The following is a 19717-nucleotide window of genomic DNA, read 5'->3' as shown; positions in this document are numbered from 1 at the left end:
TCGGCAAGAATTTTCTATAGAAACTGATGAGAAGAAAAATTTAATATATTCTTCACTTTGCAAGAAAGTATTAAAGTTGGGTGTTTTGCAAGAGATTGTGAACGGAATATGTGAATGATACAGGAATACAAATGGCAGTAGCTTACCGGTAACTGACTGACTGTTTGTGTACTTCAGCATCATAGTCCGCACGAGGAAGTCAGGGCAAACTACACTAGCCTTCACTAGACGAACAGTAACCATTCCAAACTGCTTTTCTTGTCCTTCTTCCTCTACCCAATAGTTCTCACATTTGTGCTGTAAATTAAAATCAAAATACACTTACAAACGAAGGTTTTTAGTACTGAAGCTAACAGTATTTCCCTGTAGCTATCAGCATGTTACAAAATATGAAAGTGCAAAAAATCCTAAATGAATTTTAAGACAATTCTGTTCAAGTCAAGGGCAAACAGGAACAAAAAATTTCAATATAGATCTAATATAACTTTGGTGCCTTTCAGTAACACTGGGAAGTGTTAGAACATAATTTTCTGCAAACAGGGAACTCTTACACAAAGGTTATCCAGAAACTACCAACACAAATCATGGAAAATAATATTAAAGTACTATATTTGTATATCAACTTGCTGTACTCATCATGTCATGTTGTGTTACATTTCCACATACACATCACTGATGTGTCCATACATTCTAGGAGCCAGGGTATGAAGATTGTTTTAATATTCTTCTCCTGCAAAACAATTCTGCTATCATTACATCTTGAACATCACTGCTGTCTGTGTTACACCTGACTAGGTATTTCTCCACCTTTGAAAACAAGTGAGGGTCACTTTACTCAAGTTCTGGACTGTATGACTGAATAACACAAACTTCCTATGCAAAGGACAGTATCAACAATTCCAGTGTGTCCGTGCGATGTACTTCCATTTACTGTCACATAGTAAATAACTTATTTGCAAATTAGTTTACTCAAATATAAGACAAGCATGAATAGAAGAGGACTATTTTTTCCTACGTGGCTCATTGAGAAAATTTTATTTTAACATATTCTGACTAGTAATGACAAACTGTTTTATTGAGGTAAAACATCTGCCTACATAAGTTAACATTACACCCATTCTAAACTTATGCCATTTATTGACTGTCTACATTTTGATAGCACAAGGAGAAATGAAATAATCACAATAAACATCCCCTCCCCCAACCACCAGTGGACTAGGCCTTATTGTGGTGGGGTGGCTCAGGACCCAGCGATCCAGATGACAAAGCAGGGAAGCTTACCCTGCTGCCTTGTAAGAGGAAAGGGGACGTGAACTTTTTACAATGTGGGATGCTCAATGGCAATGAAGGTGGTGATGAGGACCATCAATATGGCAGAACTGGTGGAAGAGACATCCTGCAATATCCACTTTACACCTGACTTAAAGCAAGCAGCAAAGTGGTCATTGTCTTATCAACACAGAAGCAGCTGGAATTATTCTGCTGGGACTAACACTCCACTGCTAAAAAACTGGACTTTGGTTCAAAACTTGAGATAATGAAGTAACAATGCATTGCAGGAAACCAACTTTCACCCCTCGGTGATAACCAGTTCACTGCTGTCAAGAACAGCACAACCAGACTATTGGCTTGTGCTGTGTCTGGACTAACACATAAACATTGGGGAGTCAGAGTCCTTTGTCAAATTTTGTCATAATACCATGACCTTCTTTGGCACACTAAACATAGATTGTTATGAACAGAAAACTTTCATTAAATAGAGCAAACCCTAAATGAACAAAAATATGACAGAAGACAACTACAAAATATTCCTCAACGTGAAGAAAGACATAGCCAAATTACTCAGAAAGATCACAAAGAAATATGAAAAGTATTGATGACTTGGAAATCTAGAAAGAGTTCAAAAGAAACAACACACAAAATTTCTGTAAGAATTTCAAAACAAAGTTCACAGGATGTCAACCATTAAATCTCTGCTTCAAGAAAGAAAATGGACCACTGGCTCTAAACAATCAAGAAAACTGCAAGGAACTAGCCAGATTTTTCAAAGAACTACTTAAATGCACAGAACAAATAAAAAGATTCTAACCACAAGAACTTGAGGACACCAATCCAGGTTCAGTCCATCGGATGAAGAAGAAATAGCCAGAGAGATCAAAAGACTCAAAGACAATAAAGTATCAGGGGAAAATCAAATCATAGTAGAAATTTTCATATCAGCAGGCTCAAATACTTTAAAAGAAACCACCAAAACCATGCACCACATTTGACAAACACAACAAATTCCAAAAGGCTGGAAACATGAGTTAACTCACTTTTCACACAAAAAGGAAAACAGAACAGATGTAAATAACTACAGGGGAATTTCACTAAAATCAGTTGCATACAAAATTCTATCTCAGTGTCTTCTCAATAGAGCACAGAAACAACTTTAACCAAAAACTAGATAATATCAGGCAAGATTCAGTACAAGCCATCTGTGTCCAGAGCAAATCTTGAACCTAATCTTTAGACGTCTGAGAATTTGCAACAAAAACTTACCCTGCACATATGTTAATTTCAAAAGCCTATGACACAGTTGACCACAAATAACTATTCCTAGCATTAAAGGTCTGGATCTAAAAGACTTGCAATCATAAAACAGACACTGATAAATACAAAGTCCAAGGTTAAATTTATGGGGGAACTGTCAGATCCTTTCAAAATCAAAATGGGAGTCAGACAAGGAGATGGAATGTCTACATAACTTTTCAGCTGTGACCTTGAGAAAGTGATATAAGAATCACTAAACAGAAATCAGTCCTCAAAATTGACCAACCAGTCACTTTTGGCAGAAACAAGTTATCTACAGATTTACATGCATTTATACACAATTTTGCTACAGAAGAATGCTGAAGATTAGATGGGTAGATCACATAACTAATGAGGAGGTATTGAATAGAATTGGGGAGAAGAGGAGATTGTGGCACAACTTGACCAGAAGAAGGGATCGGTTGGTAGCACATGTTCTGAAGCATCAAGGGATCACCAATTTAGTACTGGAGGGCAGCGTGGAGAGTAAAAATCATAGAGGGAGACCAAGAGATGAATACACTAAGCAGATTCAAAAGGATGTAGGCTGCAGTAGGTACTGGGAGATGAAGAAGCTTGCACAGGATAGAGTAGCATGGAGAGCTGCACCAAACCAGTCTCAGGACTGAAGACCACAACGACAATACACAATTTAGCAATATTAACTTGTGACATTTGATCAGCCCATACACAGACTGAACTCTTGAAAGAAACCAGAAAAAGTCTGTCCCCAGATATTTTTTGAAAAGACAGGGTACATCACCTGCAACACAGCAGCACAGCAATTCGTGAAGATAAAATATGGCAAAATTAAAAAAAATTCCACAAGTCAAATATCTTAGTGAAACCATTCAGGAAAATGGAATCAAAACAAAAGCAAACGAAATTAGATGCCAAGAGATAGAAACTGCTTATCGACTTACCCAAAATACGTACAACAACAAATGTATCGCAAAGTACACAAAATAGAGACATTAAAATTTGGCAATTAAACCAGAATGCCTCTATGGATCAGAAAAGATTATTTCAAACAGGGCAACAGACATTGTGAAAAAGAAATGCAAAATCTTAAGACAAATTCTAGGCTCAAAACTAATAGACCTGGCTTGCATGCCATAGTGCTTCATCTGGCTGCACATTTTCCCCACTGCCACGCCACTCTGTCTGAGCTTGAGGGGGGAGAAGAGGGGGAACCTGTGAATGCACTGTTGTTTAGATGGCAACACAGTCACACTGAATATGACTTCATTTCATATTTCTCAACAATATACATCAAAAGTGAAACAATGTTTCAGTATTATTTAATTATTTTTGGTGAGCTTAAGACAATACAATTTTTATCTGGTACAAACTATAAGTATACAGACAGGTGCGGACAATGTCACAGATTTTCACACTGAGGTTGTCTCATAATCATGACTTATTTAGTTTCATAGTTGAAAAATATGTCTTTCACACACATATGTTGATCAAAATATTGTAGCACTTTTGAACCTCATTATGGATGTGTGGAAACTTTATCTGGGAAAACAGTGTAGACATCCTGGGTAGTTTTAACATTAAAGGATTAGTCTTTTAAATGAGAATTACACTGCAAATCATTCCAGCCACACTTGCACAAGGGCACTTCCAACTGAAATGGCAAACAGTCTCCAAACCAGAAGTAAGATTGGCTGTGTCTTCATAACATTTAGAAAACTATCCTTGTAATTCTTTCAAGGCCACAAGGAATTTTTAAAACTTTGCATTTGCTTTAACACCAGTGAGAGTAGAGAAGTAGACTGTGTTTGTCAGAACTTGACCCAACAATAATGGGTTTATATTTATTTTATTTTTTTAAATGAAACCACATCAAATCATAAATAACTTGTTTCTCACCTTGCAATGGCCTACTGTGGGCAGTGTACAGTCAAGTACACTTAAAACACAAGGTCTCCTATACATTCCCAATGTTCTAATTTTGTTCCTACACAACTTTTTTCTTCCCAGATCAAACAATAGCAGTTTTTAAACTGAAAACTTGTTCCAAGCATGCCCACTGACTTAACCAATGTACTTTGCTGTAATTGCAACTGACAGTGGAATAATGCGTGCAACTTAAGAAATTTTTCTATTCATACCACCAAGTCCTTCATGTACTGTATGCCTGCAAATTTACCACAAAGTGGTTCTTGGTATACAGAACAATGAATCCTGCCTCTTCATCACTGTAATTTTTTGCTCTTTCGTTGTCAACTAAATCCTTAAATTCTTTCTGCACGGTATTGTAATATCATTTCATTGCAAATTTGCAGCACCCACTGATTATGCAACTGTGTAATAGATGTTGAGAATTCTCATCCTTCTCTTCTGTAATTCCCACTCATTTTTAAACAATTGTGATGATAGGTAGCTAGACTGCCTCTTTTTGTGCAAACAGCTACTGTTCTTGTGAACACTCTTCACACTATAAACAAATAGTGAAGGGTAAACAGTGCTGGCATCATGGTTCTGTCCAACTGAACAGAGTCATGCTGACCGAAAAGTGCCTCATGGCAATACTAAATGAAATGTCGTACTGCAGTAGGTGCTTCCAAGAGGGATTGAACAAAGCCGAGACAGGTCGAGCCTCAGCCGGCACATTGGGTTCGCGTGCAGTTTGGCAAGCCATGGCCAGCCCCATTGAAGATGAAGAATACTGCCTCAGAAGCAACCAGGAAATCAAACAATACGCAAATACCCATAGTGACATTAGAAGACATAGGTAAAGATTCTGTGGACACATTAAAAGAATGAACCTAGACATACTTACAAAACAAATACCAGACTTTTTACAAAACGAATGGTCAATTTTGTTAACAATAGGAGAAAAGTCCTAAACAGACACAATGAAATGGCTTAGTGAAATCTGAACTGTTCTGAAATTTGCAATAATTACTCCAGAAGATGTCCGAAACTATGAGATCTTCTTGTCCAATATTCACAAATGGAAAGCTGGCCAAGAGCAAAAACCAAAGAAGACTGGAATAATAAGGTCTGAAGAGAGAAAGGAAGCCCACAGGAAGAGGATGAAAGAAATACGGGGGCAAAGGAAGGCAAATTCCCAACTCAAAGTACTATATGTAGGTATAATGAGCTTATTTGCAAATAATAATAACAATAACAATACCAAAGAGAAATGGTTTACATTAATTGTATTGTTATCTTCACTTCCTTTTTTGTTTACTTAGCCAGTCTGTGATATTACAACAATAACAACATTAATAATAATAATAATAATAATAATAATAATAATGTGGTATCATTGTCTTGTTGCATCTCACCAATGACAGGCAAGAAAAGAGAATTTATTTCTATATATGAACAGCAATTTAATTTATAATTTCGGTCATCATAAATACTTGGTTGTTACTGTTGATTATATCACAATTTCCACAGTGGAGATTATGATGAGACCTAACAGTGGAGCTTAAATTTCTGTGGGTGAAGCAGAAATTAATAAAATTTATAATTTTGGTTGTCATAATCTTCTGAAAATTTTGCAATTGGTGAGGTGGTTGTTATGATGGGACCTAAGAAAACATCTGCCTTCTCTGAATACACAGCAGATTTTCCATCTATATCGATTTGAGAATGTGACAATATTCCTTAACCTGTTGCTTCCAAACATGCTGTGTGCCCATTGCTCTTCTGTTGACTGTGTAGAATTGGCATCTGACACAACCCTTTTCATTCCCATGATATGTCAAATGTCAAAGCTTTATCTGTACATAAGATGATCCTGTACTTTTTTAAAGACAAATTTGCGAAAAAACCTTGTCTTATAATCGGGTAAATACAGTAATTTTTTACTGTCACCTCTTGAACATTACTACTGACAGCTACATCTAGTCAGGTACCTCTTCAACTCTGAAAAAGAGTGAGAGTCACTTTATGTGAGATCTGGATTGTATGATTGGATTACACAAACTCCCTATCTATAGTGCTATATCACCAGTAGCAATGTTCTGCCAGTCACTGTCACACAGTACACTAATTATGATAGCATCCATCACTATTTGTTCCGATATGCCTTACACAGTTTTAGTAGCATTTTACAGACCAGAGTGGATACTGGCATCAGTAATATGTCCCTGAGAATCTGTGTTGAGGAGAAGTGCTCTGTAGTAATAAAAAAATTAAAAATGGTTGCCTTGCTATTGCCTGACTTTTGCTTCTTAAAGGGTTTGGCAAGCAATCCCAATTTCATTACCTGTCATAATAATGCAGAAAACGCTCTCGTTGTTAAATCACAGCACCAACTTAACTTCACACTCAGTATGATTTGGTACAAACAAGATTATTTTAAATTTAGTTTTTGAACATAATGGTGATGCAGTTGGTGAAACTGGCACACAGTAAAAATAACAGATGCATTTCATATTCTACTGTAGGGAAATGGGGAAGGGACGGATTTTTTCCACTGCTGACTAGTATCTATTCTTTCTAGGTAATCCTAATCAAAACAAATTTTCTTCAAGTAAGCAAGCAATTCCATCAGCCAATACCTTTCCAGCCTCCTCCTCATTACAGGCCATGACAATGACTTGAACTTTACATTCCACCACCATACGCCAAAAATCGTTAACTGTATGAGGTAGTGGACCCTGACTGGCAATGTAAGCCAGTGAGCCACTAGCACCCTTAATGAAATTTGCATTGATGTAGTCACTTCCAGGCACGCCAGCGTAACCATCGAGAACAACTCGGCTTATATCAACTGAAACAGAAAGAAATTAATGGTTTTTCCCTTATCTATAATATTATAAGCATTGTACACAAGAGCCTATAAGGGTATTATTTTTGTCACGCTTCTCATTTATTAAAATATGAGCCAGCATTTACAAGCTTCCTCATCAGAAAACGATTTTGCAATGAGAAACATATTATTATCATGGAAAGGAAATAATACACAAAGATAATCAGTCAGTATTCATCTAAAACATGTGAAATAGCTGAACAGAGTGAAATACAGTCAGCACCAAATCAAGTTCACAGAGTGTTGCATCTCTGAAGCCAGGTATTTTTGCATGAAACTTTGTTGTGGTCCCTGTTTACATCTGTATTGTGTATATCTCATCTCAGACAGTGCAGTGAAATGGTGTCCAAATTAGAGTGGCAAAGCCCTTGTATGCACTCTTAATGAACGCAACAGTTGTCAACATCACTAATAGAAACATTTAATGGCACATCTAAGAAAATTGAAGCTACAATGGAAACCAACGTTGAAGTGCAAAATTAAATATGATAGATTATAGTAGTTGAGCACTACATGATATAATAAAGGCAACAATTTGCAGCAGGGATGCAGTAAACAAAAGATTGTTTTCTCTCTTTCTCTCTCTCTCTCTCTCCCCCCCCCCCCCCCTTCCTTTATAAATTTTTAACAATATGAGGATGTATGTAATGGTTTCCATTCAGCTGAAAAGCTATTAGTATTGCTAATAACGGTTAATGAAAGACCTTTCTCCAGGTTTTTAACTATTTCATGTAATTTTTCACAATGAATAAATCTGTTCCAGTTGTATTTGACCAATCTTTTATTTGTATAAAATCGTACACATGACCTGGGTTTGGATATAAATCCCTTCTTCAGGCACTATAAAAAACAAGGGAAACTAAGAAGTTCACAAACTGGACTCTACAGCTTTTATGCCTTCATTTTAATTTCTTAAGCCCATGTCTAGTAACTTGCAGTTGGTTCATAAGTTGCATTAGGCTAGCAATGTGTGCTTATTTGCTTTTACATTCACGTTTTTTTCAGTTTGGCCCCATTTACCGGGTGTGGTACTAATTGACTCAGAGAACCTTTTCATGTCCCACCCGCGTGGGATCTCGCAGGCTACATGATAAATTTGCTGGATTTTTTACATGACTGGTACAACTTTCTCATACACAATTAAGATATTACTTGACGTTCAAATTTATATGGGCTCTTCAAATGTTAATTAATTTGATGAAGAATCCCTCTTCGTTACTTGTAGTGTCTGAAGATGGGATTTACATCCTGAAACCCAGGTCATGTGTAAGATTTCATCCAAATAAAGGATTTGTCATGTACAACTGGAGTGGATTTATTCATCACGAAAAATTTTAGCAACAGTTGTAGATGTCCCGTAAAGAGTATATTATTTCATATAAATTAAGTAGAAAATATAAAAACAAGACAGGTAAGGAGTCACAACACATTGCTGCAGGAGGTCTTGTAACTTGTGAATATTTTTCCTCATACACGACTCACCATTTAACTAGAATAATAAATAAAACCAAAGTTACTTATTGAAGACAAGAATTGCATCAATGTTATCATGTAAAACTCACCCTGTACATGTACAGACATGATATAAAATTTTGTTTAAATGAATACTATGTACTCTTTTCAGTCATAAATGATATATTTTTATCAATGCATCAGTTCAGCTCTTGTGCATTGCTTCCCCTCAGATTCCTTGTTTTATGCATTTTTTATTGCCTATAAATAATCTGATAAAGTGTGTGACAGATTTTTTTTTCTTTTTCTTTGAGAAGAAACCCAAGTTCACAGTACGTGTGTGTCACCTCTCACATGTAAAACTGGCTTAGTGTAGCCCGCAAAAGGAGTCTGCAACCAGTAACTTTCAAGTTTCAAATGTCATGAACAATGGTCATTAGCAAATATTTGTAGTCAACTATAATCATCTGAACAGCTACACATAACATTTTCCTATTCACTGTAAGTATTCAGTGCCATTATTTAATTTCAAATAATATATTTCGACACGAAAACAACAACAATATAGTAATCAATTTCACAAGCATACACCAACACTGGCGAGGGTGACAAATATCTTTTGTTAATGGATAGTATTAATAAAGTTGAGGCATGCCTTACAAGGCAATGTTCACTGGAAAACAGATTCTCTGTTTGGCAGAGCCAAAACATTTCTTTGGTATCAATAACAACTTCCCCTCTTTGGTGTGCTCTGTCTTTGGACAGTAGGTACGTGACTTGGGCCATTGCTTTTACCTGCATGCTCAAGTGGCGAAGTGAACAATCCAACATTTCACCCTGGAGGGATTCGAAGAGAGCCAGTAGTTTATGCCCTACAATGATGATGAAATGCCCTTTGTGGAACTTTAAAAATGCCACAGTGAAATTTTAAACAAAACACAACTATGAGAACAGAAAAGCAAGAAAGCAATTGCTATGGCTAAAATACGAGAGTCACTGCGTACTGAATTTGGCATATAATTAAGAAGATTTTAACCAGAGTACAGAAACAAGCAGCTGTGAAATGAACAGGCAACAAACCAATACATCTAAAAGAATAAGAGGAAGTATTCCTCGGTCTGTTGCATGCAGAAAACAATCCAATTCTGGCTAGTGTATCAGGTAACAAAGTATTGAACGATCAATTTTATTTTTTCCATAAAGTGTTCAGCTGACAAGAACATAACTATATAAACCCTGGCTTTTTCAGTGGCTGTGAAGATATCATTAATGAGGCAGGACCATCATCTGCAAATGTAGTTCTCAGTAACACAGAGCTAAAGTTAACCTTCAAAGAATGACTGAAGAGCAGAGGTCAGTGATGTTCAGATAGCTTAATGTCTTGGTGGTGCACGAGGAGAACGACAGAAAACCACAGTTGCAAAGGAAAACCTGACACTGAAGAAAGAACAAAGACTTACACAGACCAAAGATGATTGCCCCTGTAATTGTTTCTGTAACAAAAAATAACTGATTAAAGTATTATCGGCAACAAATGATTTGTTCCTCAGCGATGAGCATGCATTCTATGAGACTGGGCAGTGCAAAATCATATGGAGGTCTGCAGTTGTAGTCCGGCTAAGCGGAGTTCTTTAAAAATTTTAGTTCCACAACTGTAAAGTATTTTATAACACTTTCTTCTTTGTGAAGGAAACACCATCACAAAGTTTGCCATAATGTACAGCTCCACACCATCCTGCACTGAGACACTTACTGAAGTGGCTAAAGGAACTGTGAGCCACATCTCATTCTGTGATTCCCATTTGGCTTTATTAATTCCAAACATGGGTCATGGCTCAACTGGTGGAGGGGGTGACTCACCACTGTGTCTGTGCCTTATATAACGCTGACACCTACATGTTTAATGGTATGCAACTAAGCAGTGACTCAGAAAATGCAAGTTTCAACCAGTGACTCACTTTTATTGAGACAATCCCAAATACTTAAGCTCATGAAGGGCAAAACTGTACTATTTAGAGTACTCACAGGGCAGTATATCCTTATAACGGTTCTTCTTGCGGTTTACTTCTTTTTGACCTTCTGAACAACAGTACTGTTCTGATGTTTTCAGAACCTCACTGAAGAGCTTCAGTTCCTGTAACAAATTTTTGGATTAGCTTTATAGTTTGGAAGAGAGAAAAAAAATGGTGTTTAGGTTAAGTTAATTCATACAGAAACAAGAACTCATTTCCACAAATTTAGCAAACACAATGGTAACAGTAGTCACTAATCTACCAAAATTTTAGAACGCACTTAAATTCTTAAAGTTAATGGGAAAGGGACAATGGCAAGAATGCACGTGAGACTGGATAATTACTTGCACAGATTATCTTTGTCCAATAGCCCATCACGATAAGTTGGCTTTTTCAGTTGTAATCGTACCAAAAAATTTAAATGTAGCTCCTTTGTGAATTATTGCATATGAAGAATAATCTTTTTTTTTACATAAGATTATGTATATTTTTACACTTTGAAATCTACAATATTTCAAAGGAAAATTTTACGCAGTGTACGAGTTTCTTAATTACCTTCAGGTAAAGTAAAGTGTTAACAGCTGTCTCTAACCTATCAATATTCATGAGGCTAGTAGCTGTAACCAGGAAACAGATGGTTTCCTCGACTATAGTGTATATGAGAGGATGCAGCTGAGGATCAAACACTATATATCCTTTCTTCTGGAAGTGCTTGTTCTGCAAGGTCTGCAGAAGAGGTCCTGTGAAGTTTGCAAGGTAGGAGACGAGGTACTGGCGGAATTAGAGCTGTGGGGATGGGTTGTGTTTGGGTAACTCAGATGGCAGAGCACTTGCCTGTGAAAGGCATAGGTCCCGAGTTAAAGTCTCGATCTGGCACACAATTTTAATCTGCCAGGAAGTTTCACGAAAACTGACAGCGGCCGGGAGAGTAGTGTGCCGACCACACGCCCCTCCATACTCACATCAGTTGATGCCTAAGGGCTGAGGACGACACAGCGGCCGCTGTCAGTACCGTTAGGCCTTCAAGGCCTGTGCAGATGGTGTTTTAAATTATTTCTGTACATTATTGTTTTTCTGGTATTAAAACTCATGTTAAGATTTCCTACTCTTTGGAGTACGGATTCACTTTCCAGCTTTTCGAAAGAAAACAGCATCCTTGATATATTTACACTCACATTCTGGAAGCCACTGAACAGTGGATCGCGGAGGCTACTTTGTGCTACTGCTGGTTGTGCTCTTCAGTATTTCACTTGCAAATGGAGCAAGGGGAAAAATGACAGTTTTTATGACACTGTATGACCCCTAATCTTCCTTATTTTGTTCTTTTAGTCCTTATACAAGATGAACATACCTGCATCTTTCTTTCCATTTGCTTGGGACTACTGACAATATGCAAAACTCACAATAAATGCAAACTATGGAAGGGTCCAATGCCAAAAGTACTCTCTGTAACATCAAAATAGTATTTTGTAAGGACTTGGCATGTTATTCATTTTCAACTGGTTAAGCTCATTTTCAACATCAGGGATGTTAGACCATCCATTTGAGCGTCTGTGTGGCAGACAGAGAATGGTAATTCTGTATATTCTTCCTATGTGAATTATTTATTAGGTGCAAAATTTAATACTTTAGCTTTCCTTTTACTGATTATTATTTCCACTCCAGACTTGTCAATGAGTGACTGAAAAGGAAATTTCGATTCACTTAGTGGTTTTACATAGAACCAGAATTTGTTAGGGTTCTTGGAATGATCATTCACTATTGTATGATGGAGTTGTTATACAGGTAGCTCTCCTCATAAACATACCGATATCAACTACTTTTGCCTGTCAGCATTTCTGCATTCTTTTTGAACTCAGAATGGTATAATTTCTGTTTCCTTGGCACTTGCCAAATGTTGTTATTAAACCAGCATGTGCCTTTGCCATCATTAACCTTATGCAGCACATACTCATTGAATGTGTGCTGCACAAGTTTAAACTTTGCTCACAATTCCTCTACTTTCATCACATTCAAATTAAATTATATCCATCAATTCTGTAAGAAGGATGCTAATGTCTATGAATCTGCTCTCTGACATACAACAAACCTCCTTGCCTTCTAGATGCCAACAGTTCTGAATATGAGCAGTTAATAAAGCTGTGTGCAGATAAAAGGAAAATATACCAAGGTACAGTAAAAGCCCATTAACCCAGCATCACACAGTCCAGCATGTTCAATAATCCAGCATTGCTCACACATACTGACTATTTTGGATGTGTTTGGCAGAATTTAGTTACATTCGGCAATGGTAAAGAATTTCAAGTTGTGTAGTGCCAACAATTGTTTCAGCCATCTGTCAGGCAGCTTTTGTCTTGCACCAATTGTCTATAGTGACTAAAAAGCATTAATATAAATAAAAAGTAGTGTTTTAAAGCGTAACCATGATTAGTGCTGTTCTGTATCACAATTACAGTAATGCTGTGTATTGATGTGGGAATGTTTTCTCAACCAAACACCTCTCAAAACAAAGTGGAAGTAAAACACAAATATCTTACGTTCACATTACAACCAAAGTTTGACATCTATATATATATATATATATAGATTGTTGAAGAACCAACTTTATATTCTTCCATAATCCTATTTCTATTCCCATCTTTCTTAATCTGATTAATGATAAACTTTTGTTGTATTGTAAGTGTAAGATATTTAGTTTCTCTTGCACTATATATAAAAGTCAACTTCAAAGGCTTGCCTCACAGACAGTGGCAGTAAAAGACAATGAATCAAAAAAGCTTTGAAAAAGCCCAAACTACATCAGTTTGATGGAATTTTGTCCAAGTGGTTCTGTGCCAAAAGGTCTGAAGCAAAGTCTGTACCTGGACTGATGATTATGGACAAAGGTAAACAGTTGCATGATGATTTGCATGATGTTATGATTAAGCAATGAAGGTGGGTGGGGCATGGAAGGGTTATGGGGAGAAGGGAGGGAGGGAGGGAGGGAGGGAGGGAGGGAGGGGGAGGGAGGGAGGGGGAGGGAGAGTGAGAGTGAGAGTGTGTGTGTGTGTGTGTGTGTGTGTGTGTGTGTGTGTGTGTGTGTCGGGGGGTTAGGGGCATTCAACAGAAACTGCTGTGTCATCCGAACCAGTCACAGCCAGGGCAAAAGCACCAGAGGTGAAAAGATGCGAGCTGGTACCAGTGTCATAGAGGCTCGCCATTTGCGGGAGTTCCACCAGTGCCATGGGTGACGCTGAGGATGAAGATATCAACTTCACCTTAGCCAATTGCCCTGGCCAAGTACAATCTGCCAATGACCAGACAACAACACAGAGAAGCCTACTTGGAAGGCAGAAGAGCAGCTCTCACCCACTTGGTTAATCATTGTCCAGGGTGTCATCTAGTGAACTCTTAGAAGTGAGCAGATAGTTGTTGCAAATTGCATTTGCTATATACTGTGGCCCCCCATGAGCCATGGACCTTGCCGTTGGTGGGGAGGCTTGCGTGCCTCAGCGATACAGATAGCCGTACCATAGGTACAACCACAACGGAGGGGTATCTGTTGAGAGGCCAGGCAAACGTGTGGTTCCTGAAGAGGGGCAGCAGCCTTTTCAGTAGTTGCAAGGACAACAGTCTGGATGACTGACTGATCTGGCCTTGTAACAATAACCAAAATGGCCTTGCTGTGCTGGTACTGCAAACGGCTGAAAGCAAGGGGAAACTACGGCCGTAATATTTCCCGAGGGCATGCAGCTTTACTGTATGATTAAATGATGATGGTGTCCTCTTGGGTAAAATATTCCGGAGGTAAAATAGTCCCCCATTCGGATCTCCGGGCGGGGACTACTCAAGAGGATGTCGTTATCAGGAGAAAGAAAACTGGCGTTCTACGGATCGGAGTGTGGAATGTCAGATCCCTTAATCGGGCAGGTAGGTTAGAAAATTTAAAAAGGGAAATGGATAGGTTAAAGTTAGATATAGTGGGAATTAGTGAAGTTCGGTGGCAGGAGTAACAAGACTTTTGGTCAGGTGACTACAGGGTTATAAACACAAAATCAAATAGGGGTAATGCAGGAGTAGGCTTAATAATGAATAGGAAAATAGGAATGCTGGTAAGCTACTACAAACAGCATAGTGAACGCATTATTGTGGCCAAGATAGATACGAAGCCCACACCTACTACAGTAGTACAAGTTTATATGCCAACTAGCTATGCAGATGACGAAGAAATTGAAGAAATGTATGATGAAATAAAAGAAATTATTCAGATAGTGAAGGGAGACGAAAATTTAATAGTCATGGGTGACTGGAATTCGAGTGTAGGAAAATGGAGAGAAGGAAACGTAATAGGTGAATATGGATTGGGGCTAAGAAATGAAAGAGGAAGCCGCCTGGTAGAATTTTGCACAGAGCATAACTTAATCATAGCTAACACTTGGTTTAATAATCATGAAAGAAGGTTGTATACATGGAAGAACCCTGGAGATACTAAAAGGTATCAGATAGATTATATAATGGTAAGACAGAGATTTAGGAACCAGGTTTTAAATTGTAAGACTTTTCCTGGGGCAGATGTGGACTCTGACCACAATCTATTGGTTATGACCTGTAGATTAAAACTGAAGAAACTGCAAAAAGGTGGGAATTTAAGGAGATGGGACCTGGATAAACTGAAAGAACCAGAGGTTGTACAGAGTTTCAGGGAGAGCATAAGGGAACAATTGACAGCAATGGGGGAAAGAAATACAGTAGAAGAAGAATGGGTAGCTTTGAGGGATGAAGTAGTGAAGGCAGCAGAGGATCAAGTAGGTAAAAAGACGAGGGCTAGTAGAAATCCTTGGGTAACAGAGGAAATATTGAATTTAATTGATGAAAAGAGAAAATATAAAAATGCAGTAAATGAAGCAGGCAAAAAGGAATACGAACGTCTCAAAAATGAGATTGACAGGAAGTGCAAAATGGCTAAGCAGGGATGACTAGAGGACAAATGTAAGGATGTAGAGGCTTATCTCACTAGGGGTAAGATAGATACTGCCTACAGGAAAATTAAAGAGACCTTTGGAGATAAGAGAACCACTTGTATGAACATCAAAAGCTCAGATGGAAACCCAGTTCTAAGCAAAGAAGGGAATGCAGAAAGGTGGAAGGAGTATATAGAGGGTCTATACAAGGGCGATGTACTTGAGGACAATCTTATGGAAATGGAAGAGGATGTAGATGAAGATGAAATGGGAGATACGATACTGCGTGAAGAGTTTGACAGAGCACTGAAGGACCTGAGTCGAAACAAGGCCCCCGGAGTAGACAACATTCCATTGGAACTACTGACGGCCTTGGGAGAGCCAGTCCTGACAAAACTCTACCATCTGGTGAGCAAGATGTATGAAACAGGCGAAATACCCTCAGACTTCAAGAAGAATATAATAATTCCAATCCCAAAGAAAGCAGGTGTTGACAGATGTGAAAATTACCGAACAATCAGTTTAATACGCCACAGCTGCAAAATACTAACACTAATTCTTTACAGACGAATGGAAAAACTAGTAGAAGCCGACCTCGAGGAAGATCAGTTTGGATTCTGTAGAAATACTGGAACACGTGAGGCAATACTGACCTTACGACTTATCTTAGAAGAAAGATTAAGGAAAGGCAAACCTCCGTTTCTAGCATTTGTAGACTTAGAGAAAGCTTTTGACAATGTTGACTGGAATACTCTCTTTCAAATTCTAAAGGTGGCAGGGGAAAAATACAGGGAGTGAAAGGCTATTTACAATTTGTACAGAAACCAGATGGCAGTTATAAGAGTCGAGGGGCATGAAAGGGAAGCAGTGGTTGGGAAGGGAGTAAGACAGGGTTGTAGCCTCTCCCCGATGTTATTCAATCTCTATATTGAGCAAGCAGTAAAGGAAACAAAAGAAAAATTTGGAGTAGGTATTAAAATCCATGGAGAAGAAATAAAAACTCTGAGGTTCGCCGAAGACATTGTAATTCTGTCAGAGACAGCAAAGGACTTGGAAGAGCAGATGAATGGAATGGACAGTGTCTTGAAAGGAGGATATAAGATGAACATCAACAAAAGCAAAACGAGGATAATGGAATGTAGTCTAATTAAGTCGGGTGATGCTGAGGGAATTAGATTAGAAAATGAGACACTTAAAGTAGTAAAGGAGTTTTGCTATTTGGGGAGCAAAATAACTGATGATGGTCGAAGTAGAGAGGATATGAAATGTAGACTGGCAATGGCAAGGAAAGCGTTTCTGAAGAAGAGAAATTTGTTAACATCGAGTGTAGATTTAAGTGTCAGGAAGTCATTTCTGAAAGTATTTGGACAAGAAGAGAATAGAAGCTTTCGAAATGTGGTGCTACAGAAGAATGCTGAAGATTAGATGGGTAGATCACATAACTAATGAGGAAGTATTGAATAGGATTGGGGAGAAGAGAAGTTTGTGGCACAACTTGACCAGAAGAAGGGATCGGTTGGTAGCACATGTTCTGAGGCATCAAGGGATCACCAATTTAGTATTGGAGGGCAGCGTGGAGGGTAAAAATTGTACAGGGAGACCAAGAGATGAATACACTAAGCAGATTCAGAAGGATGTAGGTTGCGGTAGGTACTGGGAAATGAAGAAGCTTGCACAGGATAGAGTAGCATGGAGAGCTGCATCAAACCAGTCTCAGGACTGAAGACCACAATAACAACAACAACAACAACAACATATACTGTGCAGTTGACCAATGATTATTTGTATTTAGCCATTTAGGGCCTTTTTGTGTTATATTAATGCAGTGTTGCAGACTTAATTATTCAACAAATCACAAAGATAAGTAAACCTTTCAACTCATTTGTGTGACTTCGTTACTAATTTCATAAGAGTGTTGTAGAACCTTCATTCACCCATCCTGTTAACTGACCCTGGGGCGTAGTTGTGTAACAGTGGCAGGGAGAAATTGTTTTAACTGCACCAGAAGTCATTTCACAAACTCAGCCTACCGTAACAACAGGGCAACTCGGCCTCCACAGCAGTAGTGACAAAGCTTTTCAAAACTGACGATGAGGATTTACAAAAGAAATGAATAGGGTGAGAAGCAAGAAAATGCAAGAAAATTGATAAAGATCAATCTGAGATAAAATCATATTCACACACACTCATGATCACCTGCACAATCACAGCAGCTCACATTATGGAAGACAGCATTAAAATTTTTCAGGTGTTCTACAACTGTTAAGTAAAACTGAAGAGGACAAGAGGAAAACTACAATAAATTAATAGCAATATGTGGCTGGCTAACCACTTGCAAAAAACATGGATGAGCCAGCTACCCTGATAACACATTACAAACATAGCTCTAAAATTTTAGGCAACAAGTTGGACAATTTACAGAAGTTTAAAAGTTGTACTATTTGATTGTCACCCAAAATAGACAGTAAATCTGTCAGCAAGTGACCTGCCGCCCCTTGACCCCAGAATAAAACACAGTCTAGTAAAATGTGGAGCACTGTGATCTGTACACCACAAGCACCACATGTTGGAGGGTCGTCTCGTTGGAGCAAGAAGCCACACATCATAGGGCTGTGGCTTATGCGAAGACTAGTAAGGAGGACCACATCCTGACTACGCGGCTGGAAGGCGGTAGACCACGACCAAGTTGTGGATTTTCAGAGACACAGCTACTCACGTACAGCTACTCTTCTTCCCATTGACGTGACTCTGTACCTCAACAGCAAGGTGACAGCATGCAAGTGGATGGCACACTGAACTAACTGAGGATTGTGACATACCTCCTTGGCTGCTACATCTGCTCTTTCATTCCCCGCAGTTCCCCTTGTGCCCAGCACCCAGCAGTTTTCGTAGTTGGAGATGGGTGTCTAGGTTGTCATAAAATAATGGGTTCAAAACAAACAAAGGAGTGCAGCCTCTCCTGTATTGCACTAAATCTAACATTACTCTTGGTATCCGCAGTAACCAAGCTGGCAGGCAGTTAAAACCCTGGAGTTGGGGTTGTACATGCTCCACATCATGTGGCTTCAGCAATCACTGCACACAGATCCCAAACGGCCTTGCTGCTTGAGAACCTCTTAAATAATAGAACCCAGAATGTTATCCTTGACAGCGAGTGTTCATCAGAGACAAGGATATCGTCAGGAGTGCCCCAAGGAAGTGTGATAGGACCACTGTCATTCTCTATATACATAAATGATTTGTTTTGTTTTAGGGCACAAAAACAACTAGGGTAACATGCGTCCACATCAAATTATAGAAAACAAAGACAAAGAGAGAAGTTAAAAATGACTACTCTTCAATCCCAATCAATGGAAGAGAACACAGCGAAAAACAGGGACGTGGAGAAAGGTATAAAAAAATATGCCATAGAGAAACGGAGATTCAGAACTAAAAATTAAATGGCCTTCACCTTTTTGATACGATGGATAAAAAGAAAAACGCGGCTGACAGCCAATACATTGTTTGCTAATACGGCCGATAACTCAGATGACAAACACAAATGGGAACATAAGCAGTTAAAGAAAGAGCATTCCGTCAGGAAATGGCAGACAGTGAAAAGCTGGTAACAGTAAGCACAAAGTGGTGGGGGAGCACCACTTAACAGATGGCGATGGCTGAGGAGACAGTGCCCAATATGCAACCAAGTTAAAATGAGTCAGAGATGCCTGGCAGGAGACAGGCCATTATAGGGTTAATGGCGATAGCAAAGAAGATGACTCTCAGGATGGAACCCTGAGGCAGACCGTTTTCCTGTATAAAGGTGCCTGACAAGGCAGAACCCACACGTACCTTGAAAACTTAGTCTTTTAAAAATTCCTCAAGGAAATGGGGCAGGCGGCCACGGAAGCCCCATGCGTAGAGAGTACGGAGGATGCTAGTCCTCCAGCAGGTGTCATAGGCCTTCTCCAAATCAAAAACCACAG

The 19717-nt window shown here is 38.6% G+C and overlaps 1 protein-coding gene across 1 annotated transcript in view; it reads right to left on the bottom strand.

The window, feature by feature from the left end:
- LOC124555620 overlaps positions 1-19717 on the bottom strand; it is a 121357-nt gene that overhangs the window by 75724 nt on the left and 25916 nt on the right. The window contains exons 2-4 of the mRNA XM_047129589.1: positions 10826-10934; positions 7098-7309; positions 147-297 (exon numbers count right to left, since the gene is read on the bottom strand). Coding sequence (XP_046985545.1) covers positions 147-297; positions 7098-7309; positions 10826-10934 — 472 coding nt within the window. The remainder of the gene's footprint in view (positions 1-146; positions 298-7097; positions 7310-10825; positions 10935-19717) is intronic.

The sequence above is a fragment of the Schistocerca americana genome, chromosome X (assembly GCF_021461395.2).
Source record: "Schistocerca americana isolate TAMUIC-IGC-003095 chromosome X, iqSchAmer2.1, whole genome shotgun sequence".
In the NCBI taxonomy this organism is placed as follows: Eukaryota; Metazoa; Arthropoda; class Insecta; order Orthoptera; family Acrididae; genus Schistocerca; species Schistocerca americana.
This window is presented reverse-complemented; position numbering and strand designations above follow the sequence as displayed.